Genomic DNA, 21,265 nt, shown 5'->3' with positions numbered 1-21,265 from the left:
TGGGAGGGTTCTGAGGCGCCTGAGAGCACGCAGGGGGCGGGACCGTGAGCCGGGAGGCGGTGGAGTCTGGGACTGGATGGCTGCGGCCCTGCGTCATAGTAAGGGGAGGATTGAGGTAGCGCCGGCTGCTGTCTGTGCCAACCGTCTGTTGGTTTGTAACAAACCCGGCGTCTCCCGGTTTGACAACTTGCTGACTCATTAACCTCACAGCTAGCTCAGTTTTAATGTGGCCCTTTCACCCGCCCAGCCAGGCTGGGAACCTGAGGGGAAGGGGAGACCTGTCTGTTATCCATTACCAAAGCATATTTACATGGCACTTGTTAATCCTTTTTAAATGTCTTCCCTGCCTCCTTGTTGCTTATCACTACCAGCACTTAACAGATTGGCACACAGTGGGTGCTCAATACACATTGGAAAAAAGAAAGGAAGGAAAGACAAGTTAGGTGTTAGGGGATGAATTATGTCGCTCTAAAGTTTTTTTTGTTTTGTTTTGTTTTTGCACCAGATATGCAACCCAGGGATGTTTAACCACTGAGCTACATACGTATCCCTTTTTAAATTTTTTATTTTATTTTATTTTGAGACAGGGTCTAAGTTGCTTAGGGTGTCACTAAATTGCTGAGCCTGGCTTCAAATTTGCAGTTCTTAGGCCTCAGCCTCTTGAGTCATTGGGATTACACAAGTGTGTGCCACCACTCCTGGCTGGAAGTCCAAATGTTTAAAAATGGAAAGTCTCTGTCAAGCTGGGAATGTGGCCGAGTGCTCCACTAGTATGTGTGAGGCCCTGGGTTTGATCCCCAGCAACACACACGACACAGACACAAACACACGCACAAAATCTCTGTCAATTGCCTGATATAAAACCTCGAAGGACAAAATAAACATCAGGGTTCATTTCCCTATGATAGATAGCATGATTCCCATGTATGACTGTTCATCAGAATGACTGGGAAAGAGGTGAATCATGTGAACATCTGGGGGAAATATGTTGCAAGAGCAAAGCCTCTGTATAGAAGCATGTTTGATATATTCAAGGAATAGTAAGAAGGAGCTGGGCATGGCTGTATGTACCTGTAGTTCCAGCTCCTGGAGAGGCTGAGGTGGGAGGCTGAGCCTATGATTTCAAGACCAGCATGGGTAAAATTGAGAGAACCTGTCTCATTTTTTTTTTTAATTAAGAAGTAGCAAGAAGTCCAGTATGGGAAGAATGCAACAGGCCAAGGGAAGAGTTTGGGGAGATAAGATCAAGATTATAGAGGTAAGGAGACCAGATCTTTGAAATCCATAGGCAGTTTTAAACAGATTATTTTGACTTCTTTTAAGAATATGGGGGCTGGGGACATAACTGAGTTGGTAGAATGCTTGCCTTGAATACACAAGGCCCTGGGTTCAATTCCCAGTACCCCCCCCCCACACACACACAAAGAACAGACTGTAGGGGGCAAACACTAACAGAGATCATACCAGATGCTACTGCAGTTATCCAAGGAAAAGATAATGGTAGCTTAGAATAGAGTATAAGGTTTTTTGGGGGGATAATGAGAATGATAATTGCTGCATGTCTCTATACTAAAACCCACTGAATTGTACACTGTAAATTGGACTTTGTGGCTTATGAATTGTATCTCAATAAAAGTGTTCAGAAAAAGAAATGGGAGAATGGATCTGACCATGGAAAAATAAAAGAATTGACAAATACTACTGGGGAGTTAGCTGAGATTAGAAAATATTAGATTGCAGTGGTATCAGCTTGCATAATTGTATGGTTTCTTCCAACATACAGTGTCCAGAAGTGTATACACAGCATAAACCAAAACAATCCAAAATTGGAGTTTTGTTCAATGGCTGCAGTATAAAGGCAAAAAGGTTAGGAAGTTCAGAGTGCTTCTGAGAGAAAAGTTCAGATGATCAATTATGAGGCCATGAGGTTCAGTCTGAGTGGTAAAGGAAATAGAGTGGATGAAATTTAAATTTTTAATAAGATTAACTATGCTTTTGAAGATCTGGCCTCTGCCTACCTCTTAAGCCTCAAGTCTTCTTATATTTTAAGCTCTACATATACAAAACATTTTGTTTTCTCAAGAACCTCCAATCTGTCTGAATCTCCATACATTTTGTTCTCCTCTTCACCTTTCCTCTTTTAGGCCTCAGCTTAATCAGTTTCCTTGGAATGTCTATCCTAATTCCTAGGCAGCCTGTATATATATATTTTAAAGCATCATCCTACACTTCCTTTACCTATATTTTTTAGTGTCAATTCTATCAATCCAAGGTACATTAACACAAAACTGCAGAAAGCATGACCATGACAAATACTCCTACTCCAGGTCAGCTTGAGGAGTCAGGAATTTCTCTAGATAATCATGGCAAGTAGCATAGTAAACTCTAAAGATATCCATGTCTAAATCCCTAGAAACTGTGTATATTATCTCACACGGTGAAAGGGAATTTAGGTTGCAAAAGCAATGAAGGTTGCTAATCAGTTGACCATGAGATGGAGTGATTATCCTAGATCATCTCCATAGATCAGATCTAATCACACAAATGCTAAGTGAAACAGGCAGAAGAAAGAGGTCAGAGAGATAGATGCATACGAAGAGGACCAGACTGCTATTGCTGTATTTTTTATTGTTTGTTTGTTTTTTTGCAGTGCTGGGGATGGAACCCAGGGCCTCCAGAGTGCTAGGCAGGCACTCTTAATACTGAGCTGCCCCTGCAGCCCCAGGCATGCTGCTGCTTTTGAAGATGGAGGAAGGGTTCCATGAGTCAAGCGATACAAGTGGTCTTTAGAAACTGGGAAAGGCTAGGAAACACTTCTAACCAAGAACCTCCTGAAAGACGTACAACCTAGGGCTGGAATTGTGGCTCAGCGGCGGAGCACATGCTTAGCACGTGCAAGACCCTGGGTTCGATCCTCAGCACCACATAAAAATGAATAAAGGTATAAAAAAAATAAGAAGTACAGCCTAGCTTGAGACCCTTTTTTTTTAGCCCAGTGGCACCCATATTAAACTTCCAGCCTCTAGAACTGTAAGATAATAAATTTTCATTGTTTTGAGTCACTAAATTTGTGGTTATTACAAAAGTGACAGAAAACAAATACAGTTAACATCCTTACAGTGTCTCAGTATAATGCCAACTAGAACTTACCACTGGCCATCATATCTGAATACCCAAATCTATATAAGTGGCTAACACCTAAACCAACTTGTTGAGAGCCGCAGTTTAGTCAGAATGACGCCTGGCATTTTTGCCAGAGGGAATGGTTGAAAGGTGACCCTGCTCCAGGATTAGGGTGGATCCTGCTGGGAATAGGGCGGATCCTGCTGCCTTAGGCGCCATTACTTTGAAGTTCCCAGGCGTTCTGAGAGAATCGGTGTGTGTAGAGTGCCGGTGAGAGTTCAGGAATAAAGAGTTGCTGTTTGTTTGGGCTGGGGATGTGGCTCAAGCGGTAGCATGCTCCCCTGGCATGCGTGTGGCCCAGATTCGGTCCTCAGCATCACATACAAAGATGTTGTGTCCGCCGAAAACTAAAAAATAAATATTAAAAAAATTCTCTCTCTCTTAAAAAAAAAAAAAAAAAAGAAAGAGTTGCTGTTTGAACCTACAAGGCTTGGTGGCGGCTCGGTTATTTTGTACCCAGCCAGACTGCGGCATCAACTGTTAGGGGATGAATTGTCTTCTCCAAATTCATAAGTTGAATTTCCAACCCCTAGTACCTCAGAATTAAATATCACAGTATTTTGAGACGTGACTGAATTGAGACCATTAGGATAGGGTCCTAAGGCAATATGATTGGTGTCCTTATAAAAAGGAACAGGCTGGACATGTAGCTCAGTGGTAGAGAACTTAACTAGCATGGGCAAAGTTCTGTGTTCAATCCGAAGGAGAAGGAGAAGGAGAAGGAAGGACATCCATGGTGCAGAAAGAGGGCACCATCTATAGTCAAAGACAGAGGTCACAGCCTGCAGGCACCTGAATCTTGGACTTCAGCTTTCAGAACTTTGAGAAAATAAATTTCTATTGTTTAAGCCACCCAATCTGTGGTATTTCAGAATATAAAAACATTTACAGGAAAAGGGGTAACTTCAGGCTTATTATTAAGTACCCTCTCTATTAGAAATCAGTGACCTCAAATTTCCTTTCAAACATGCTAATGAGACTTGCTAGTAGAAAGACAATGGAAAAATCCTTCTAAATGCTTTTAGCAAGATATACTTTGTCAGCTTGGCATGGTGGTGCATGCTTGAAATCCTAGCGGCTCTGGTGGTTGAGGCAGGAGGATCCAAAGTTCAAAGTGAGCCTCAGCAACTTAACAAGACTCTGTCTCTAAATAATATAAAAAGGGCTGGGGATGTGGCTCAGTGGTTGAGTGCCCCTGGATTTAATCATCAGTACCCCCCCACCCCAAAATATATAGTTGGTCTTTATAGATGACTTATTGTAAAACCTGCAATTCATGATGTATGGCTGACTGGAGAAAACAAGGGCTCATCATTAAGTTGTGTAAATAATGAGGTATGGGCTGGGGATGTGGCTCAAGTCGTAGCGCACTCGCCTGGCATGTGTGCGGCCCGGGTTCAATCCTCAGCACCACATACAAAGATGTTGTGCCTGCCGAAAATATTTAAAAAAATTCTCTCTCACTCTCTCTCTCTCTCAAAAAAAAAAATGAGGTATGAAAAGGCGAAGCTGAAAAAGCAAATGACTCCCTTTGTTTGAACAAGGTCTCCACATATAAATTCACCAGGAAATTTATCCTTTAATTCTGAACCCAAAATATACTGTAATGAGGAAGGAAAGGGGAATTTTTGGAGTAGAATCTGATCATTTTGGACTTCTCCAAGAAAAGAATGTCTCATTTGTGCCTACTGACTAACTTATATCTTTCAAATCATTAATCAGGTTTTGTATTGGTAAGATGTGTAACTAATATGAGTTATGTGTGTCTGATCTGACAAGTCCTTTGGGTCAAACAAGATAATGCACAACAAAATTATTTTGCACTTATTTCAGAAATATTCCTGTTTTAAATTCTATTAATACAATTTCAAAAATATGCTTTGGATAGAATAATTTCATAAGGTTTGATCATCATATAATCAAAATAATCTGGTAAAAGGGACATATCTGAATTTATTTGAAACTTTATTATATAAATTTTCATTTCTTTTAAAGATTACAAAACCTGTTCTATGACAGGAATACAAGCAATATTGTTCCAGGATTATTCATGGATACATCTGAAAGAGCTTAGATTACACATTAATAGTACGATTTGCAAACTTCCCAGATTAGACTCTTAAGTAAAACAATTTAAAGTATTCAGTGATATTTGATCCTTTACAAGCAATTCATAATTATATGGCAGCAGTGCCAAGCATCTGATGTGATTTAACCACCAATAAAGGGTACAATATGTAAGAACTTGTGATATGGTACCTTGGGCTTCTGGCATGCCTTTACTAGAGAGAAACTAGTATAAAGTAAGATCATATATAATAGTAGAAAAATATTTGTGATTTTTCTTTTTTAAAAACTGCTGAAGAGATACCCATCCCATTCCCACCCCCACCCATGGAGAAAAAGGCAAAATAATTACATCCCATAGGTGTAGACCTTCCCTTTTGTTTAGGGCAAAAATTAAGATAAACTAATATATGATTTTAGGAATTACAAACTCATAACCCATAATCACTAAGGATGCTAATGAACGGCAATACCTTGAAGAAGCTTTTTTAAATTAAAAAACAAAGCTTTAGATGGTAAACTACACATATAGACACACAAACCAAAATCTTTATCCTTATGTCCTTGCTTTGTATTTAAAAGTTCTATTTTAAATACTTGTTTGAAAGACTCAGTATACAGTTCAATCAGTACTACAGTGATAATAGGAGTAAAGATGCTCACTTCCATTAGATATTGAACTAATCTACTTAGAGAGGACTATTATAGCAACTCTCTTTTCATATACATTTACATATACTTTACTCAAATGGTATGTGCTCTAAAGACATTTTCTTAAGGTTTGCACCTCTGAACTTCTATCTCTAAATTTCTTTTCCACTAATCTCTATTCAAAATGTCATATACTTTGCTAGTTACTCTGGGAGAAGTCATGGACATTTAAACAGCTTATCATGCAGTTCAAGGTTATATGGCAAAATAATGAGGAAAGTGCCTGAAGAGGTAGGAAGTAGGCTCTCATCCCAACCCTTGGTATGCTCTGTTATTAACAGTTAAAAGACTGGAATCAAAGTGGTAAATGTGAAATTGATAGTAATACCAGACTTAAGAAAATTAAGTTGACTTAGTTACTATTCTTTGAGAACACTCAGTCACATTGGAATCAGTTACAAATTACTTGATCACACAGAATGCAGCAGTGTCAAAAATACATAAAGCACATTGTAGATACAAATTCTTCTTGGTATCCATATTTGGGTATCATCATTCTGTAGATTCTTCACTGCAAAAAGTGGTTAAGTGTGGCTCTGTAGAATACCACAGTCTCAAGAAAGTGAATTTATTCTTTCGTTAATTGGTCTCCACTAATGGTCACTAGGGGGAGACCAGTAAAATGTAAGCAACCTGGGGCTGAAAGAGGACTATTTTCATTAATTGAAATAAAAATACTGACTTAAGTCAACTTATCTGTGAATTAAATAAGGCTCAAAGTATACATCCACTTTAAAATTAGCCACAGGGAATTGAACCTTTCAGGACAGAGAGATCTAAACTGGAACCTTCTGGTTTAAGCACCAAGATCAGCCAAGGAATCCTATGTATTTATGAATCACAGAAAATAGACCTTTTACATTCCTGAGCTATCTGTCCTAATACCTTCCTAAATCTCAAATGCTCAATACCACTATAAGATCTGGTTTACTCTATAAAATATAGTAAAGCCAGCTGAAAAAATGGTAAGTCATTTATCAAGGCCAAGGAGTGTGCACTGCTGGCCTCAATATGATTAAGCACATCTGTGCCAAGGTCCTTAAATCTTGAATGCCAACTCTCATTCTAGACTAGGCCTACCAAGTCCTGTTCCTACCAAACACATTCTATCTTCTCTTGGAGTCTTTGCACTCACCCACCCTCTGTTCAAATCTTGCCTGGACTGAGGGTACAGGTCACAGCTAAATGAAAAGCCCTATCTCCCCTGATGTACCTGACCCCAACAGCAGTCACTTCTTAAAAAAAGACAGGAAATGCTCGATTCAAAATCACTCACTGGAGTGCAATGCATGTGAAATGGGTAAATTCTACTGCATAGACACCACACCCTTTCTTCGGACACTCAAGTGACTTTTCCCACATGGCAGCCTCACAGCATCTTGATGTTAGGTTCTACCAAAATCACATTTTTGGACTTCTGGGGTTGTAAATGTACTCACATAAAATCTGTTAAAATCAAGGGTCTAATGTATTTAGAAAGAAGATATCACTATAAACCAGGAAGAGCTGAAATGATTCATAAAAAGGAAAAATAAAAATGGGCAAAAAACTTACCTTCATTTAATATCATTACTCGAAAGGGAAGATACAAAACGCATGGTAGTGTAATTCATACTTTCCAGTGCATGCTTGGCAATGTTAAATGCAATCTATCATTCTGAATATTATTGTGTATTATAAACTAAGAGGAAGTTTGTAAAAGGTACTGATATCTTTAAGACCGGACTAACAACTCCTGGGAGAAGCTTGAAAAATTGGCAGCAACTTGTAAAGGGCAAAAGATTTCAGGGTTCTCAATACCACAACCATAGAGGTCTGGAAGAACTGGGACTTTAAGAAATTAATGAGAAGTTTAACTTAGCACAAGCACTACACTTGGAGCACATTACTGGCCAAGTCTGCCCAAAGGCAATGAGAACATCAGAACCAGAGAGAGAACAATTTAAGTTAATAAACTGCATTTTAGGCAGAAAGCCTTCACTTTTGCTTTTTTCCAATAAACTGACAGTTTGACTAGATAAAGAAGGCAATGATCCTTGAAAGGAAAAAAAATCTTGGTATCATATAAAAGTAGATGACTACCTTAAGAATTTTTTTAAAATTTGGCTACTGGTCAGGGGATAATATGAAGGAAAGGCAGCATGGTGTTACGAAGAAAAAAAATGAAATGCAGAGAAGAATTCTAGCCTTTGATTTGGGTCACAGGTTCCTTATATGCAATATGATAAAATCTAACCAGGTAACTTATAAGGATTTATATATTTACTTCTAGTTCTAAAAGATGATGGTGGACAATATCTCTAAACAATTAGGGAATAACATCACTGGCAAAAATCTGAAAATATTTTTTGCTCAGAATTATATTAACAGTTAAAAAGTGACAAGAATTTGGGTTGACCATGGCTTGAAAAACTGAACAGAAAAGGAAAAAAAAAACAGCTTTCTTTCCAAGCAACAGAAAGCAGCTTTTAATAGTTAGCATCCGTACACTCAAGAGCTTAAAATTTTTTAAAAAATCTAGATCTTCTGATACCCTTCCTCTTTTATATTTTTCATTTAGAAGGTAAACGTACATTTGGTTTCTATGCAACTATCATTTTATGTTGTTTGGTTGGGTTTTATGTTGTTGGGCAAAAAGGAATGTTATAAATTTCCTATTTCTCTTTAATTGCATATAGGAGAAATTAAGGAATTAAAAGTGGCTTTCAAAACATTTAGATAAAGCACACTCTCTTGGCTGAACATTCTTATGGGAAGATTTAAAGCTTCTGGCAGATTTCTGATGTAAATGGCTTAGTACATGACTTACATCTGTTTGGGCACATTCCTGATGAGGTACGTTAAATCATTTTTTCCTTGCTCTTATGTTTTTTACATTACATGTTGATGTATGCTAGGTAGTTTGGCAAAGATATAGGTAATGATGGGTACAGAAGTTTCTTTCATCAAAAAAATTCGCGAAACTAGCAAATTAGATGTAGATAATGAACACTTCAATCTAAGTGGGCCCAGGAGCCATCATGAAAATCGGTCATTTCTGAAATCAAAGGAAGAATTATATGGGTCTAAATCATCAGGAAAGATTCAGAAAACAATTAATATTCACTTGGGTTAACTTAGCCATGATTTCAGGTTAGAACAGATAATGTTTGATCAAGAATGTTTTATTCCCTAAAATAACAAAGTTTTAAGTCCAATTTCATATAGAGGCCTGTGGCCTTTACTACATTCAAATTAGTGTTTAATATAGAGTATTTATTTAAACATGAAATACCCAATAGCACTTCAATTATGGATTGCTATATTTTCCTTCACCAAACTTTTTACCATGACTCTTGAAGGCCTTTGATGTATATTGGCAAGATCCCAAGTAATATGTCAAATACTAAGTATGTATACTATGTAAGAGTGAAAATGCAAGGATTACTTCCTTAGTTGAAGAAAAAAGCATCCTAAGGAGTTGCAAAGTATATGGACTAACTTCATAGGTGTACTTGATTTCATGCCCCACACACGATAACTTTCTGTACCATAACAGCTCTCTAGGTTAGTCTAACAGAGCACCTGACTTTAAGAAACAAACAAATGAACCAGTGAAACAGACATGGGGAAAAGATATGTACATTTTGAAAGTATTACATTCAACAGCTGTTCCACATGTGGCCATTTTTAGGGCTGTCCAACAATACTGTTAATCCAGGTGAACTATTTAATCAGATTTAATAGTCAATTGATTAATAATAGATTCCAAGTTAAACAAGGCATGTATACATTAAAGAAAGTAGTACAGAAATGTACTTTATATGAACTGTTTACAAAAACATACAAAATGTTGGATGGCACAAGGGATACAGTGCTAATATAAACGGATTGTTTAAGCTAAGTGCTTAACATAAACTGTCCATCCCTATAACTAACAAAGAATATTTAAGGGACATGAAATATTTCCTATAAAAATAATGCTATATGGTGTAGAGTACTTTATTCAGTGTATTTTAGGTGGTATTCATATGTTCATTATTTTTCTTGTTGATTGAGTGAATATATCTTCATCATGTTTTCATTTTCATTTCATCCGAAGCTCCAGGAAAATCTAACTTGCTAACAATCATTTAAAGCGAGAAGAGACGAAAGCAGGAGCAGCAGCAGGAGCAGCAGCATTATGGGTACCAGCTGGGACAGTGTGTGCTTGCAGGTGTCTCTCAGATATGTGCTACCTGTCGCCAGAACTTGTGCTATCAGCTTACACCATGGTACCAAATCTCACTGAGGTCACTTCACAGGGCTGTTGAGGTGATTTTTTTAATACCTCTCCGCTGAGCAAGAGTAGAGCGGCCTACTGGTTCCAAAACTGGTGACTGATTACGGTTTAAAGCAGAATATGTAGCTGCCATGGCACCCTGAGAAAAGAAATGAAAGGTAACAAAAAAAGTGATATGTACTCAAATATGAAATAAACATTTTCCCCCAGATTTTTTATATACAAATGTACATAGATTTTATTACTTTCACAATGAAAACAGCCACACTTGTCAAATCTTCTGATTTAACTAAAACTCAGGCCAATGTGGGAGGTTGGAATTAGATCTGAAAGTATAGGGATGAGTTTAAAACAAGAGGTCCTTATTTTTCTCAGGACTATTCAACTTGTGACTTTGCAATCCTTAATATATTAAAAAAGGAATATCCATAAACTTATCTGTCCTTATTGTTAGTGAATACCTATTTCTGTAGACTGATAGAAATTTAAAAGTCATCTTAAACTAATTTTATTACTGACATTTTGGCATGCCTTGACTTTTCTAAGTCAGCCATGTAAGAGGACCCCATACTAGAAGGTAAAGGTAAGTTGCTGAGGGCATGAGAGGGCTTCTCAGAGTCTCTTCTGGCCCTGACCCTTCTGGAGGACATACAAAATCACTGACTGAATGGGGCTGCTCACCTTTACTAGATGTGGTGCGTCCTGCCTGTTTAGTTGGTATTGTGGCAGTTGATCCCAATGGACAATCCAAGGATGTCTGAGCACAAGAGCAGCAGTCAATCTCTGATGAGGGTCTACATGAAGCATCTTTGACACCAGGTCCTGTTATGTGAAGAAAAAGAGTAAAATAAGTTGAATGCCCCCTCTCTTATTTTTTTTATTTCTGTGGCATGTGATCCTGGTAAAGATTCTTCCTTAGCTTCTATGACACTGTTCTTTCCTGGTAGCAGCCCTTTGGGCTCAAAGCAATTTGGCCAAGATGACAATTTGGAAAAAAAATACTCCAATCTCTTTTTTTTCCTCTCTGAGTAACAATAATTTTGGTGCATAATAAAGGGTCAGTATACCACATTTTATATATATTTAAATATTCTGGCTCTTCTCCCCCTCAGATTTTTTGAGCTTCTGACATTTTTCGAGATTTATTTCTAAATAATATCCAACTACCTAAGACTTTGGTGTTGCTATTGAAAAGCAGAACATAAACATCCATAACAAGAATTCAGTTGGAGAGGGCTCAATGCCCCCCTCAAAGATTACAGGAGTCTTTAAAATTTTTTTTTGTACTTCAAAAGAAACTCACGGGCATTACACATAAACCAGCAAATACAGAGAAATGAAAGAACATAAAGAACACCCATAATTTCACTCTTCCAGAGGCAATCACTGTTAACACTGAGTATATATCCAAACACCTTCCTAGGCATAGAATATAGATTCATGTCACCACCACATGGTTTTATACCTTTTCAAAATGATAACATAATTGTCATTTATAAATGTCAGAGAAGAACTCCGACTCCATGAAGCTTTCAATTCAGTGAGGGACAGACAAAGCAAACAAGAAGTTCTTTGATGGGAGGGACAAGTAAGTACAAGGTGTATCTAGAGGAACATAAAGAGACATCTGACCTCAACTAGATGGGATGGCTTGAAAGTGACCTCTTAAGAGGAAGGTGAAACCTGAAGGATAAGCAGGAGCTGGATTAGAGAAGGGAAGGGGGAAACACAGCATTTCAGGTAGATAGAAGGGAGTGCATTTAGAGAAAAGACTTCAGGTTCAAGAGAACAGGTCATAGTTGAGGAACTGACTGGAGTGCAATGTGGATACAGTACAAATTGTCAAGGAGAATGTGGCAGCCAATGAAGTGGGAGAGCTGAGAAGGGATTAGATTAGGAAGGCCTTTGTAAGTTGTATTAGCAAACCTGGATGTATTCTGGAGGTAAGAGGTAATAAGTTTATAGTTTAGAGAGATCATAATCACTAAGTGTGGAGGAAAATGGATTTGAGGGGGCAAGCCTGGAGACTCCATTTTAGAAAATGACAGCTTCAAGTAGGGATATAAGAGATGGAGAAAAATGGGTGGAAATGGAATATTTAGAAGAAAGAACTAACAGAATCTAGAGGTTGACTATATTTGAGGTACTGGGAAAATGTTGTTCCAAGTACTCTCCTACTAGGCAGTATGGTTTCTTTCTTTTAGTTATCATTAATAGTTAAGAATAGGAATAAGTTACTGAAGAGAATTAGAAATAAAACATAAGCTGGGTATGATGATGTGCACCTATATTAGCTATTTGGGAGGCTGAAGCAGGTAAAGGATTACTTAAGCCCAGGAGTTCAAAGCCAGTCTGGGCAACATAGAAAAACCCCCATCTCAATCAATCAATCAATCAATCAATCAGTCAGTCAGTCAGTCAATAAGGAAGAGTCTAAAAAAGAAAAAAGAAAAAGTGAACAAAGTAGCGATCTCTCCTATCTAATTCTGAAAGTGGGCCAAAGTGCTTAAAATGAATAAAATATTGCAAAATTGTCCAGGGAAAAACCAAATTCATAATTGTAATCTAATCTGTGTGCTTGATTTTTGACCCAAGTCACTTTGAATTTCTCTCTCCTACTGCTACCCTATTTAATGGCCACTTCTCAGCTTTTTCTTTTTTTTTTTTTTTAAATATTTATTGTTTAGTTTTCGGTGGACACAACATCTTTGTATGTGGTGCTGAGGATCGAACCCGGGTAACACGCATGCCAGGCGAGCGCGCTACCGCTTGAGCCACATCCCCAGCCCCTTGTCCATGCTAGGCAAGTGCTCTTCTACTGAGCTACATTTCCAGTCCTGGCTTTCTCTTTAAGTAGTGGCACTCCCTTTAATTCCTTCCTTGGCTTTTTAGTTATCATGGATGATACCAACTCCTAACTTCAAACTTCACCCCAAACTTCTCTCCGAAACCTGCATCCATATGGCCAGTTGTGTATTGGACATACAAGTATTATGTCACATAAGCATTTCAAATTCATTATGTCCAAATCTGTAACCACTGCTCTTCTCAAAGCTTCTTTCATTTTCTACTTTTTAGTGAAAGACCACCCCCCTGCAATGGTTGCCCAAGGTAGAAATGTGGACTGCAAGCTTGATACCCGCTTCTTTCCTTCTCCCTCTCCCCCCATCCCTTTCAAAGAACTGGGATTGAACTCAGGGACACTTTATTACTAAGCTACTCCCAGCCATTTTTATTTTTTATTTTGAGACAGGGTCTAAGATGCCAAGGTTGGCCTCGAACTTGCAATCTTCCTGCCTCAGCCCCCTGGGTTGCTGGGATCATAGGGGTGTATGACCATGACTGGCCAATATATCCTTTATTTATGTCCAATAAGCTACCAAGTCTATTCTGCATCCTAAATATATTTTCTATTTGGCCCAAATTCCAACAGATGCTCTGGTTTAGGTCCTCATCATTCATAACCTGAAATATACAAAATCTTACAAGTAATGTCCATATTTATTAGGTTAGTTAGTACTGAATGAACTGGTCCTGTAGGTAAAAGTGATAACACAGTCCTTGTCTTTTAAATGCTCAATAAGAGTGGCTAAGTTCCTGTTCTTCTCAAAACCACATGTGATACACATGGCACGAAAGGACTGATAATGTTCACATAATGTAACTTGCTTTTAAAGGGACACACCCAAATTGATAGAGAAAGCCCTCCCTCCTACTTTGTGAGTAATCAGTGTTACATCATGCTTGCAATCACAAGTCTTAACTGTACATATTAGCAAAAGTTACTAGTAATAATGTGGAATTTAAGATAGGCTGTTAGTTGGATACAATTTTTTGTGCTCTATATGTATCTTCATCCTCACCCATATTATTCTCTCCTACCAAAAATCATACTGGAATGAAAGTAAATGAGGAGAAAATTATAGAGATAACCTCAACTGGCCTTGGTTTACTAAAAAACCAAGAAATGTGTAGCTTCTGATACTTCACTATTTGGGAACATTAATTGATAAGCTTCTTAATGGATTATAACAGTTTGTGAGGGCTGGGGATGTGGCTCAAGCAGTAGTGTGCTCGCCTGGCATGCGTGCGGCCCAGGTTTGATCCTCAGTACCACATACAGACAAAGATGTTGTGTCCGCCAAATACTAAAAAAAAAATAAACATTAAAATTCTCTCTCTCTCTCTCTCTCCCTCTCTCTTTAAAAAAGAAAAAAAAAACAGTTTGTAGCAGACTTCACAGAATGTAAAAAGGAAAATCTGATCACTGCACTACTTAATATTTTTAACAGTTCCATAAAACCCAGAGTAAGCTCGCAATCCTAAGCAGGAGCCACAAAGGTTTATCAGCTGTTTTCTCTTGTGCAGTCTGTAGTATTCCTATCAATTGTGTATTTCTGGCTGCCTCTTAGATTGTGAGCTCCCTGAGATCAGGAATTCTATCTTTTATCTCTACAGCTTTCATGTATTAAGCACACTGTAGGTGCTCATTAAGAGAATTACAAAGGAAACACGTACCCAGAAAAATAAAACAAAGGCTAATATTTTATTGAAAATTTTTTTTTGTGGTGCTAGGAATTGAACCCAGTGCCTTGTGTGTTAAGCATGTGCTTTACCACCAACGTACACCCCAGTCTAATATTTAATTTTAAATGCAGTGAAAAAACAAATATTAAATGTATATACATTAAACTGGTTAGCTAAGGATTCATGCTTTATCCAAAAAGAACCTATATAAATTTTTGATATGCTTTATTTACTTACACAATCATCTCAACTCAAGCTTTCATCCCTAAGAAAACTCAGCACTTTTACCAATGTTTCTTCATTTCCTTTATGTTTTTCTTATTTTGAAGTGTAAAACTTTACATTTTAAAAAAAAACAATTTTCTTCCAGTAAACTGAACATAGAGTCAGTGGTATTCTTGGGATGGCAGATCTAGAGAAGGGCTTTTCAATTGGCTTCAAGCAAAGGCTATAAAACTATGCTATTGTTTATTGTGAAAAAGATGAATCCCCTTTCTTCTTCTTTAATTTTTTTGGGTACTGGGGATTGAACTCAGGGGCACTCAACTACTGAGCCATATCCCCAGCCCTATTTTGTATTTTATTTAGGCTGGCTTTGAACTCGCAATCCTCCTGCCTCAGCCTCCTGAGTCACTGGGATTATAGGCATTTGCCACCACGCCCAGCTAAGACTCTTTCTTCTTAACATGAATCAAAACTAGAACATGGTGTAATTATTCTAGGGAACAAGGGCTTTGGAATAAGACATTTTATTTAAAGCATCTACATGTTCCTGGTGCATAATCATAGACGAGTTCACACTAAAACTCTGATCCGTGGTTTTCTTTTGTAAAGGGGACACTACCATCTATTTTACAGAGTTGTTATGAGTATTACATGAGACACTGAGGTGAAATCAAGTGTGATGCACATAGAGGACAAATGAAGACTACACTACCACCATTATTATCCATCAAGCTTGTCAGTAAGAAGTAGCTTTATCTGTAAGGATAATAAGGCCAAACTGACATCTTCTGGGAAAGAAACAAAATAAATGGTCCATTTTGGAGTTCAAGTTATTTGAACTAACATCACTTCAATATACTACTTTGTAAGTTTTTTTCCCCTCAGAACTAGGGACTGAACCCAGGGCCTCATGTATGCTAGGCAAGTACTTTATGACTGAGTTACATCCTCAATACCCTTCAAAAATTTTAGTTAGTATTTTGCTAAAGTGCCCAGGCTGTCCTTGAACTTGCAATCATCCTGCCTCAGCCTCCAAGTTGCTGGAATTATAAGTGTATGTCACTGCACCTGGCTTAAGCAGATATTTTTAACTGAGAGTATTTCTTCTCACTATGGATTGTGACAAATTATTTTCTCAAGAGCCAAAAGCTTGTAGCAGTGCTGGGCATGTAGCTCAGTGAGTGGTACAGTGCATATTTATTATGTATAAGGTGATGGATTTGATCCCTAGCACCAAAACCAAAACGGAATAAAAAAGAGCTTGTACAAGGAAGCCATACTTACCTTTGCTGTATCTGAAACAGAATTCCAGTAACCGCCGCTCAGTGAGAATTTTCCACTACCTATTCGTGCCAATATTTCCTCTGGTGTATCATCAGGACCATTTGCAAATGGAGTGTAACTAGTTTATAATAAAATTAAAATGTTAATAAATAAATTTTTCTTTTTTGGTTGGTAATTTTTATATTCAGTTCAAAGTTTCCAAAAGTATTGAGTAATTCAGTTAATATAATACTTTATTAAAACAATGCTCTATGGCCCAAAGTAGTCTAAATATATGGTACTCTAAATATTTTAAGTTAAAATCAACTTAAGACCAAGACATTGATGATACAGCTATAAATGCAGTGTTTTTATTTTATATGTATATAAAAGAAAGCATGATAAAACATGGAAAGATATTACAACATAAGGATTTTTAAAAACCTACATAATTTAAGCAAAATATTGATGAATAAATGGTACACACTCACCCAGTAAGCATTGTATAGAGGAGGACACCAAGACTCCATATATCACAAGCAGCATCATAGCCTTGTCGTTTTAAAACCTGGAAAAAATAAAAGATTAGCATTACCACACTACTGTTTTTTTATAATAAATCTATTCTAGAACATTCTACCAACAATTTGTATATATAAATTTAATTTGGTATTTGAATAACATTATTGAGCTGCTGTAGTTACAAAAAGAAATATAAAACAAATTGATCAATTTCTTATTTTAATTAATTTATATTTTGTATAGCACTAGAGAAATATTTACAGACAATACTTTCAATAACACATAACCTACTACAAATGATATAGTGCAAAATACCAAATATATTAAAAAAATGAATAAGTTGATTCACTAGAGCAAATAATCAATAGTGATTATTTAATAATCATTATTATTAGGCATGAGCTATGACAAATAAGAAAAAAGATCAATTTCCTAAAATAATCAAGATATGGCAGGGAAATATATATAATTAATAATTCAATATGATAAACATCATAACAAAATTATATCTGAAGTTGTATTTCACATGCTAGGCAAGTGCTCTACCATTGAGCATAACCTCAGCCTCAATTTATTATTGATAAGGGGAGAGAGGAAAGGTTAGAGGGCAGCTACCTTGTATGTAACCCATAAGTAAGAATTCAGTATGAAAAGGGAGGAGGTAGGGGAAGGGTAGAGGTCATTCAAATGATAGAGGAAAGAGGGCAGAAGAGTCTTAGTGATAGGCAAGAAGTTCTGAGTAGCTAAACTTTAGGTAAAGGATAGTAAAGACTGCAGAGATTTTTGTAATATTAAAGAATTTAGATTTTTTTCTTGTAGGCACTTAGATGTGATTGAAGCATTAAACAGGAAAATAAAGGGTTGGCATTTTACCATAATTATTTGTTCAATAAGTCTTCAATTAACAATGATTAACTATTCTATATTAAACACAACAAGCAACTTTTTACATACTAAAATACATAAGCAAACTCTCTCACAATTACCTCTGGTGCAACAAAGTTTGCAGTATAACAAGGAGTCATGAGAAGACCATTTTCCGCTCTCAGCTGTTTTGCAAAGCCAAAATCACAAATTCGAATAGATTCTGGATTACCAGACTCATCCACATAAAGAATGTTGCTAGGTTTCAAGTCCCTGTGAACCACCTAAATTGAAATACAAATTAAAGAGTTAATATTAATGATTCATTTCTATTAGAAAACGTTATTCACAAAATGTGAAGCAATGCATTTAACAAGATGATGAGTCCTGACCTTTAACTTATTCCAACATTATAAAACACTGATAATGTAAGTATAACTCTCTTACATAGACTCCAGGGCAAGGAGGAGGAGGAACAATAATAGTTACTTCTTCCCTCTTTATCCAACTGAGCAATTGGGTTAAGGATAAATACAAATAGAAACAATATCTATCTCCAAGTTTTTCACTCATTCCACAATATTTACTGAGTGCCTATCATGTACTAGGGTATTCTATAAGGAACAGTAAACACTGGTGAACAAGAAACTTAAGATCCCAGCTGTTCTGTACTGAAAGCTTGCATGGTAAGTAGGAAGGGCAGGGAACAGACAGGTTGACTAATGGGATGTAGGTGGAAAGGTCACTTTGAATAGCATTGTAAAAGAAGGTCTCTAGAGGGGATAGCATCTGATCTAAGACCTGAAAAACACAATAAATAAATCATAGTAACAGTGGGATAAAGTCATTCTAAGTAATGGGAATAGTGCATACAAGGTAGGCACATGACAAATATGTACTGACAGCAAAATGGAATAGGCATGTGTTGAGGAATAAAAGGGGAGAAGGGAAAAAAAAACCCTCTTTCAAGTATTGCTTTTTGAAGTGAATATGTCACACAAGCAAAAAGATATATTTTCTTTAGAGTTTTGTATTATTTTCCTCCTCTAGTAATCTACTTGAATACTTCTTTTATCATATGCTTCTCTGACAACTGCTTTTTAGACTTGTGTTTCTCCATCATCAAATTCTAAGTCGATATTCTAATCAATCATCTTAGTTTTAGTTCCTAACATCCAGAGTATTACTTCTCCTTCCTTACTATTTTACTAATTACTGATAAGATACTGGAAAAAGAATATAGAAGACTTAGATGACTGCAAAGTCATGAATTCTCCAGTAAATACTGAGTTCTGTTAATTTAAAGGTACAATACTAGGCAAATCTTAATTAGCAGTTAGAAAGCTCTAGAAATGACAATTTCCATTTGTTAGCTTCTAAGGGCAAAGACAAAATGAGAATAAAGCTCTGAAAATGAACTCCTAAAAGAAGAACTCTTTTTTTGCATACACGTATCAAAATATTTTGTACACCATAAATATATACCATTTTATTTGTCAATTAAAATGTAAAGAAGAAGCAATCTTTGTTTCCTTTGCTTTCTATCCTTCTTCACTCCTGATTTCCTATCCTCCCCCTTTCCTTCATTTTCTCCTTTCTTTCTTTCCTTCCTTCCCAGAATTCCTGATATTTTTGCTTTTTTCTAAAATTTTGTCTACCTAGATCTCCTTTCTTTAAAAAAAATATGATGATCTCATTCACCTTTTCTTGGAAAGCATAAGGATTTAGTATAAACAAGCTAGGATTTCAAAGTAGTACTTCAAAGTTCAATGGAAAAAGTTTAATGTAGAAAAAACCAGTAGGATAATGAATCTAATTGTAGTTATTTCCTATTACATGCAGAAATTAACTCCCACATTTATAATTTTAGCTAAAATATTAAGAAAAAAAGCATGTGCACGCTCGGGGTTGCGCGCGTGCACACACACACATACACCTATCTCTTAATAAAAACAATGTTAAAAATACATACCCCTTGTGCATGAAGATATTCAACAGTTTTGGTTATAGTAAACAGGACGGCACTGGCCTCTCGTTCAGAGAAAAATTTCTGTCTAAGAATTTTATCCAGCAATTCACCTCCTTTCATAAGTTCTGTTACTACATACACGTATTTCCCATCATCATACACCTGTAAAATTAAGCATCAAAATATAAAACATTATTTGAAGATTTATGTGTATCCCAAAGTTTAACACATTGAAGAGATATGCTTTTTTATATTTATTTTTTAGTTGTAGTTGGACACAATACGTTTATTTTATTTATTTACTTTTATGTAGTGCTGAGGATGGAACCCAGGGCCTCACACTTGCTAGGCGAGCGCTCTACCGCTGAGCCACAACCCAGCCCCCATTAAAGAGATATTAAAATTCATTTTATATTCAAACAAAATTTTGCTTTTCACAACCAGTGGAAGATATAAAATCGTTAAACAATTTTATATACCTAAAAATATGAAAACAAAAATTGATGAGATTGAATGTCAGAAAAATACCTTGTAATTTTCTTCTGTGAAACTTAAGTCATGGCAATCAAAACAACTATGGGTACAATATGCAAAGGGGACATTGAACCTATATTCTTAGGGTTTGTTTCTCTTCTGGATCTCTTTCTATCTACTGATGACAGCAGGGACTGGTATCAAAAGTATATACTCCTGTGATTTTCCAATTTCTGCAAAGGCAGAACTTCTATAATTATTAAAGAGAAATTCCATCCAACCACAAAGAAGTGAACTCTTAACACAGAAATAGAAAGCTCACTGGAATTTTTTATTTATACCCCAGACAATCCCTAACTGAAATAATCCCTTTATTAAACTTAAGTTCTTTTTATTTCCTTCTCACTATATTGTTACTGGAAAACTTTAGGTAGCTCCATAAGCAGTACTAGATACTATATGGGTGCTAGTGCCTCAAGCACAGAGAAAATGAAGTTAAATATCTGCCCTCAAGTTTTCATACTCTATATGGAGAAACAGACATATAAATAGGAGTAAAACTGTGCTGGAGATGCTATAATAAAAGTTTGAGTAAAGGGGCTGGGGTTGTGAGTTAGCGGTAGAGTGCTCGCCTAGCATGTGTGGGGCCCTGGGTCCGATCCTCACACCACATAAAAATAAAATAAAGGTATTGTGTCCAAATACAAAAAAAAAGTCTGAGTAAAATTTTAGCATATATATATATATATAGCCAGCTTAGGGAGTTTCCAAGGCTAGGCTGAGAGAAAGTATTTCTAGATTTCCTTTTTAATTTTCTTGATTGCATTCTTGGAGATTATGTTTAGAGTCACTGTTCAGCTTCACACTTTGATGTGATTTAGTAAACATTTTTCTTCCAACAACAAGCAGAAATAAATCAATCTGATTAAATTGGAGTTTTTATAACACCCAGATATAGCCTTTGGGCATATGTGAGCACCAGCAATAAGAGAGTGAGCTAAATGCTACCTGGGCAGTGCATGCCCTTTGCCGATACTGTTATAATAAAAGCCATAGGAGATAAAGTAAGCAGGGTAACATGACAGCTAGGAAAGAATACCTCATTTGTCCTAAGTTGTGGTGATGTGCAGGGCAGACTTCCTGGATGAAGCAGTACTTTAGCAATGTCTTAAATGTGTGGTAGTTAGCCAAGAAAAGGA

General features: G+C 36.7%; 1 protein-coding gene across 9 annotated transcripts in view; it reads right to left on the bottom strand.

The window, feature by feature from the left end:
* Window positions 1-5,131: 5,131 nt before the first annotated feature.
* Rps6ka3 (ribosomal protein S6 kinase A3) overlaps window positions 5,132-21,265 on the bottom strand; it is a 107,588-nt gene continuing 91,454 nt past the window's right edge. For all 9 annotated transcript variants that reach the window (XM_021732897.3, XM_078035035.1, XM_005334821.5 and 6 more), the window contains 6 exons: window positions 19,596-19,754; window positions 17,746-17,907; window positions 16,729-16,805; window positions 16,259-16,376; window positions 10,904-11,044; window positions 5,132-10,361 (listed from right to left, as the gene is read on the bottom strand). In XM_021732897.3, coding sequence (XP_021588572.1) covers window positions 10,239-10,361; window positions 10,904-11,044; window positions 16,259-16,376; window positions 16,729-16,805; window positions 17,746-17,907; window positions 19,596-19,754 — 780 coding nt within the window. In that variant the 3' untranslated portion in view covers window positions 5,132-10,238. The remainder of the gene's footprint in view (window positions 10,362-10,903; window positions 11,045-16,258; window positions 16,377-16,728; window positions 16,806-17,745; window positions 17,908-19,595; window positions 19,755-21,265) is intronic.

The sequence above is a fragment of the Ictidomys tridecemlineatus genome, chromosome X (genome assembly GCF_052094955.1).
Source record: "Ictidomys tridecemlineatus isolate mIctTri1 chromosome X, mIctTri1.hap1, whole genome shotgun sequence".
In the NCBI taxonomy this organism is placed as follows: domain Eukaryota; kingdom Metazoa; phylum Chordata; class Mammalia; order Rodentia; family Sciuridae; genus Ictidomys; species Ictidomys tridecemlineatus.
This window is presented reverse-complemented; position numbering and strand designations above follow the sequence as displayed.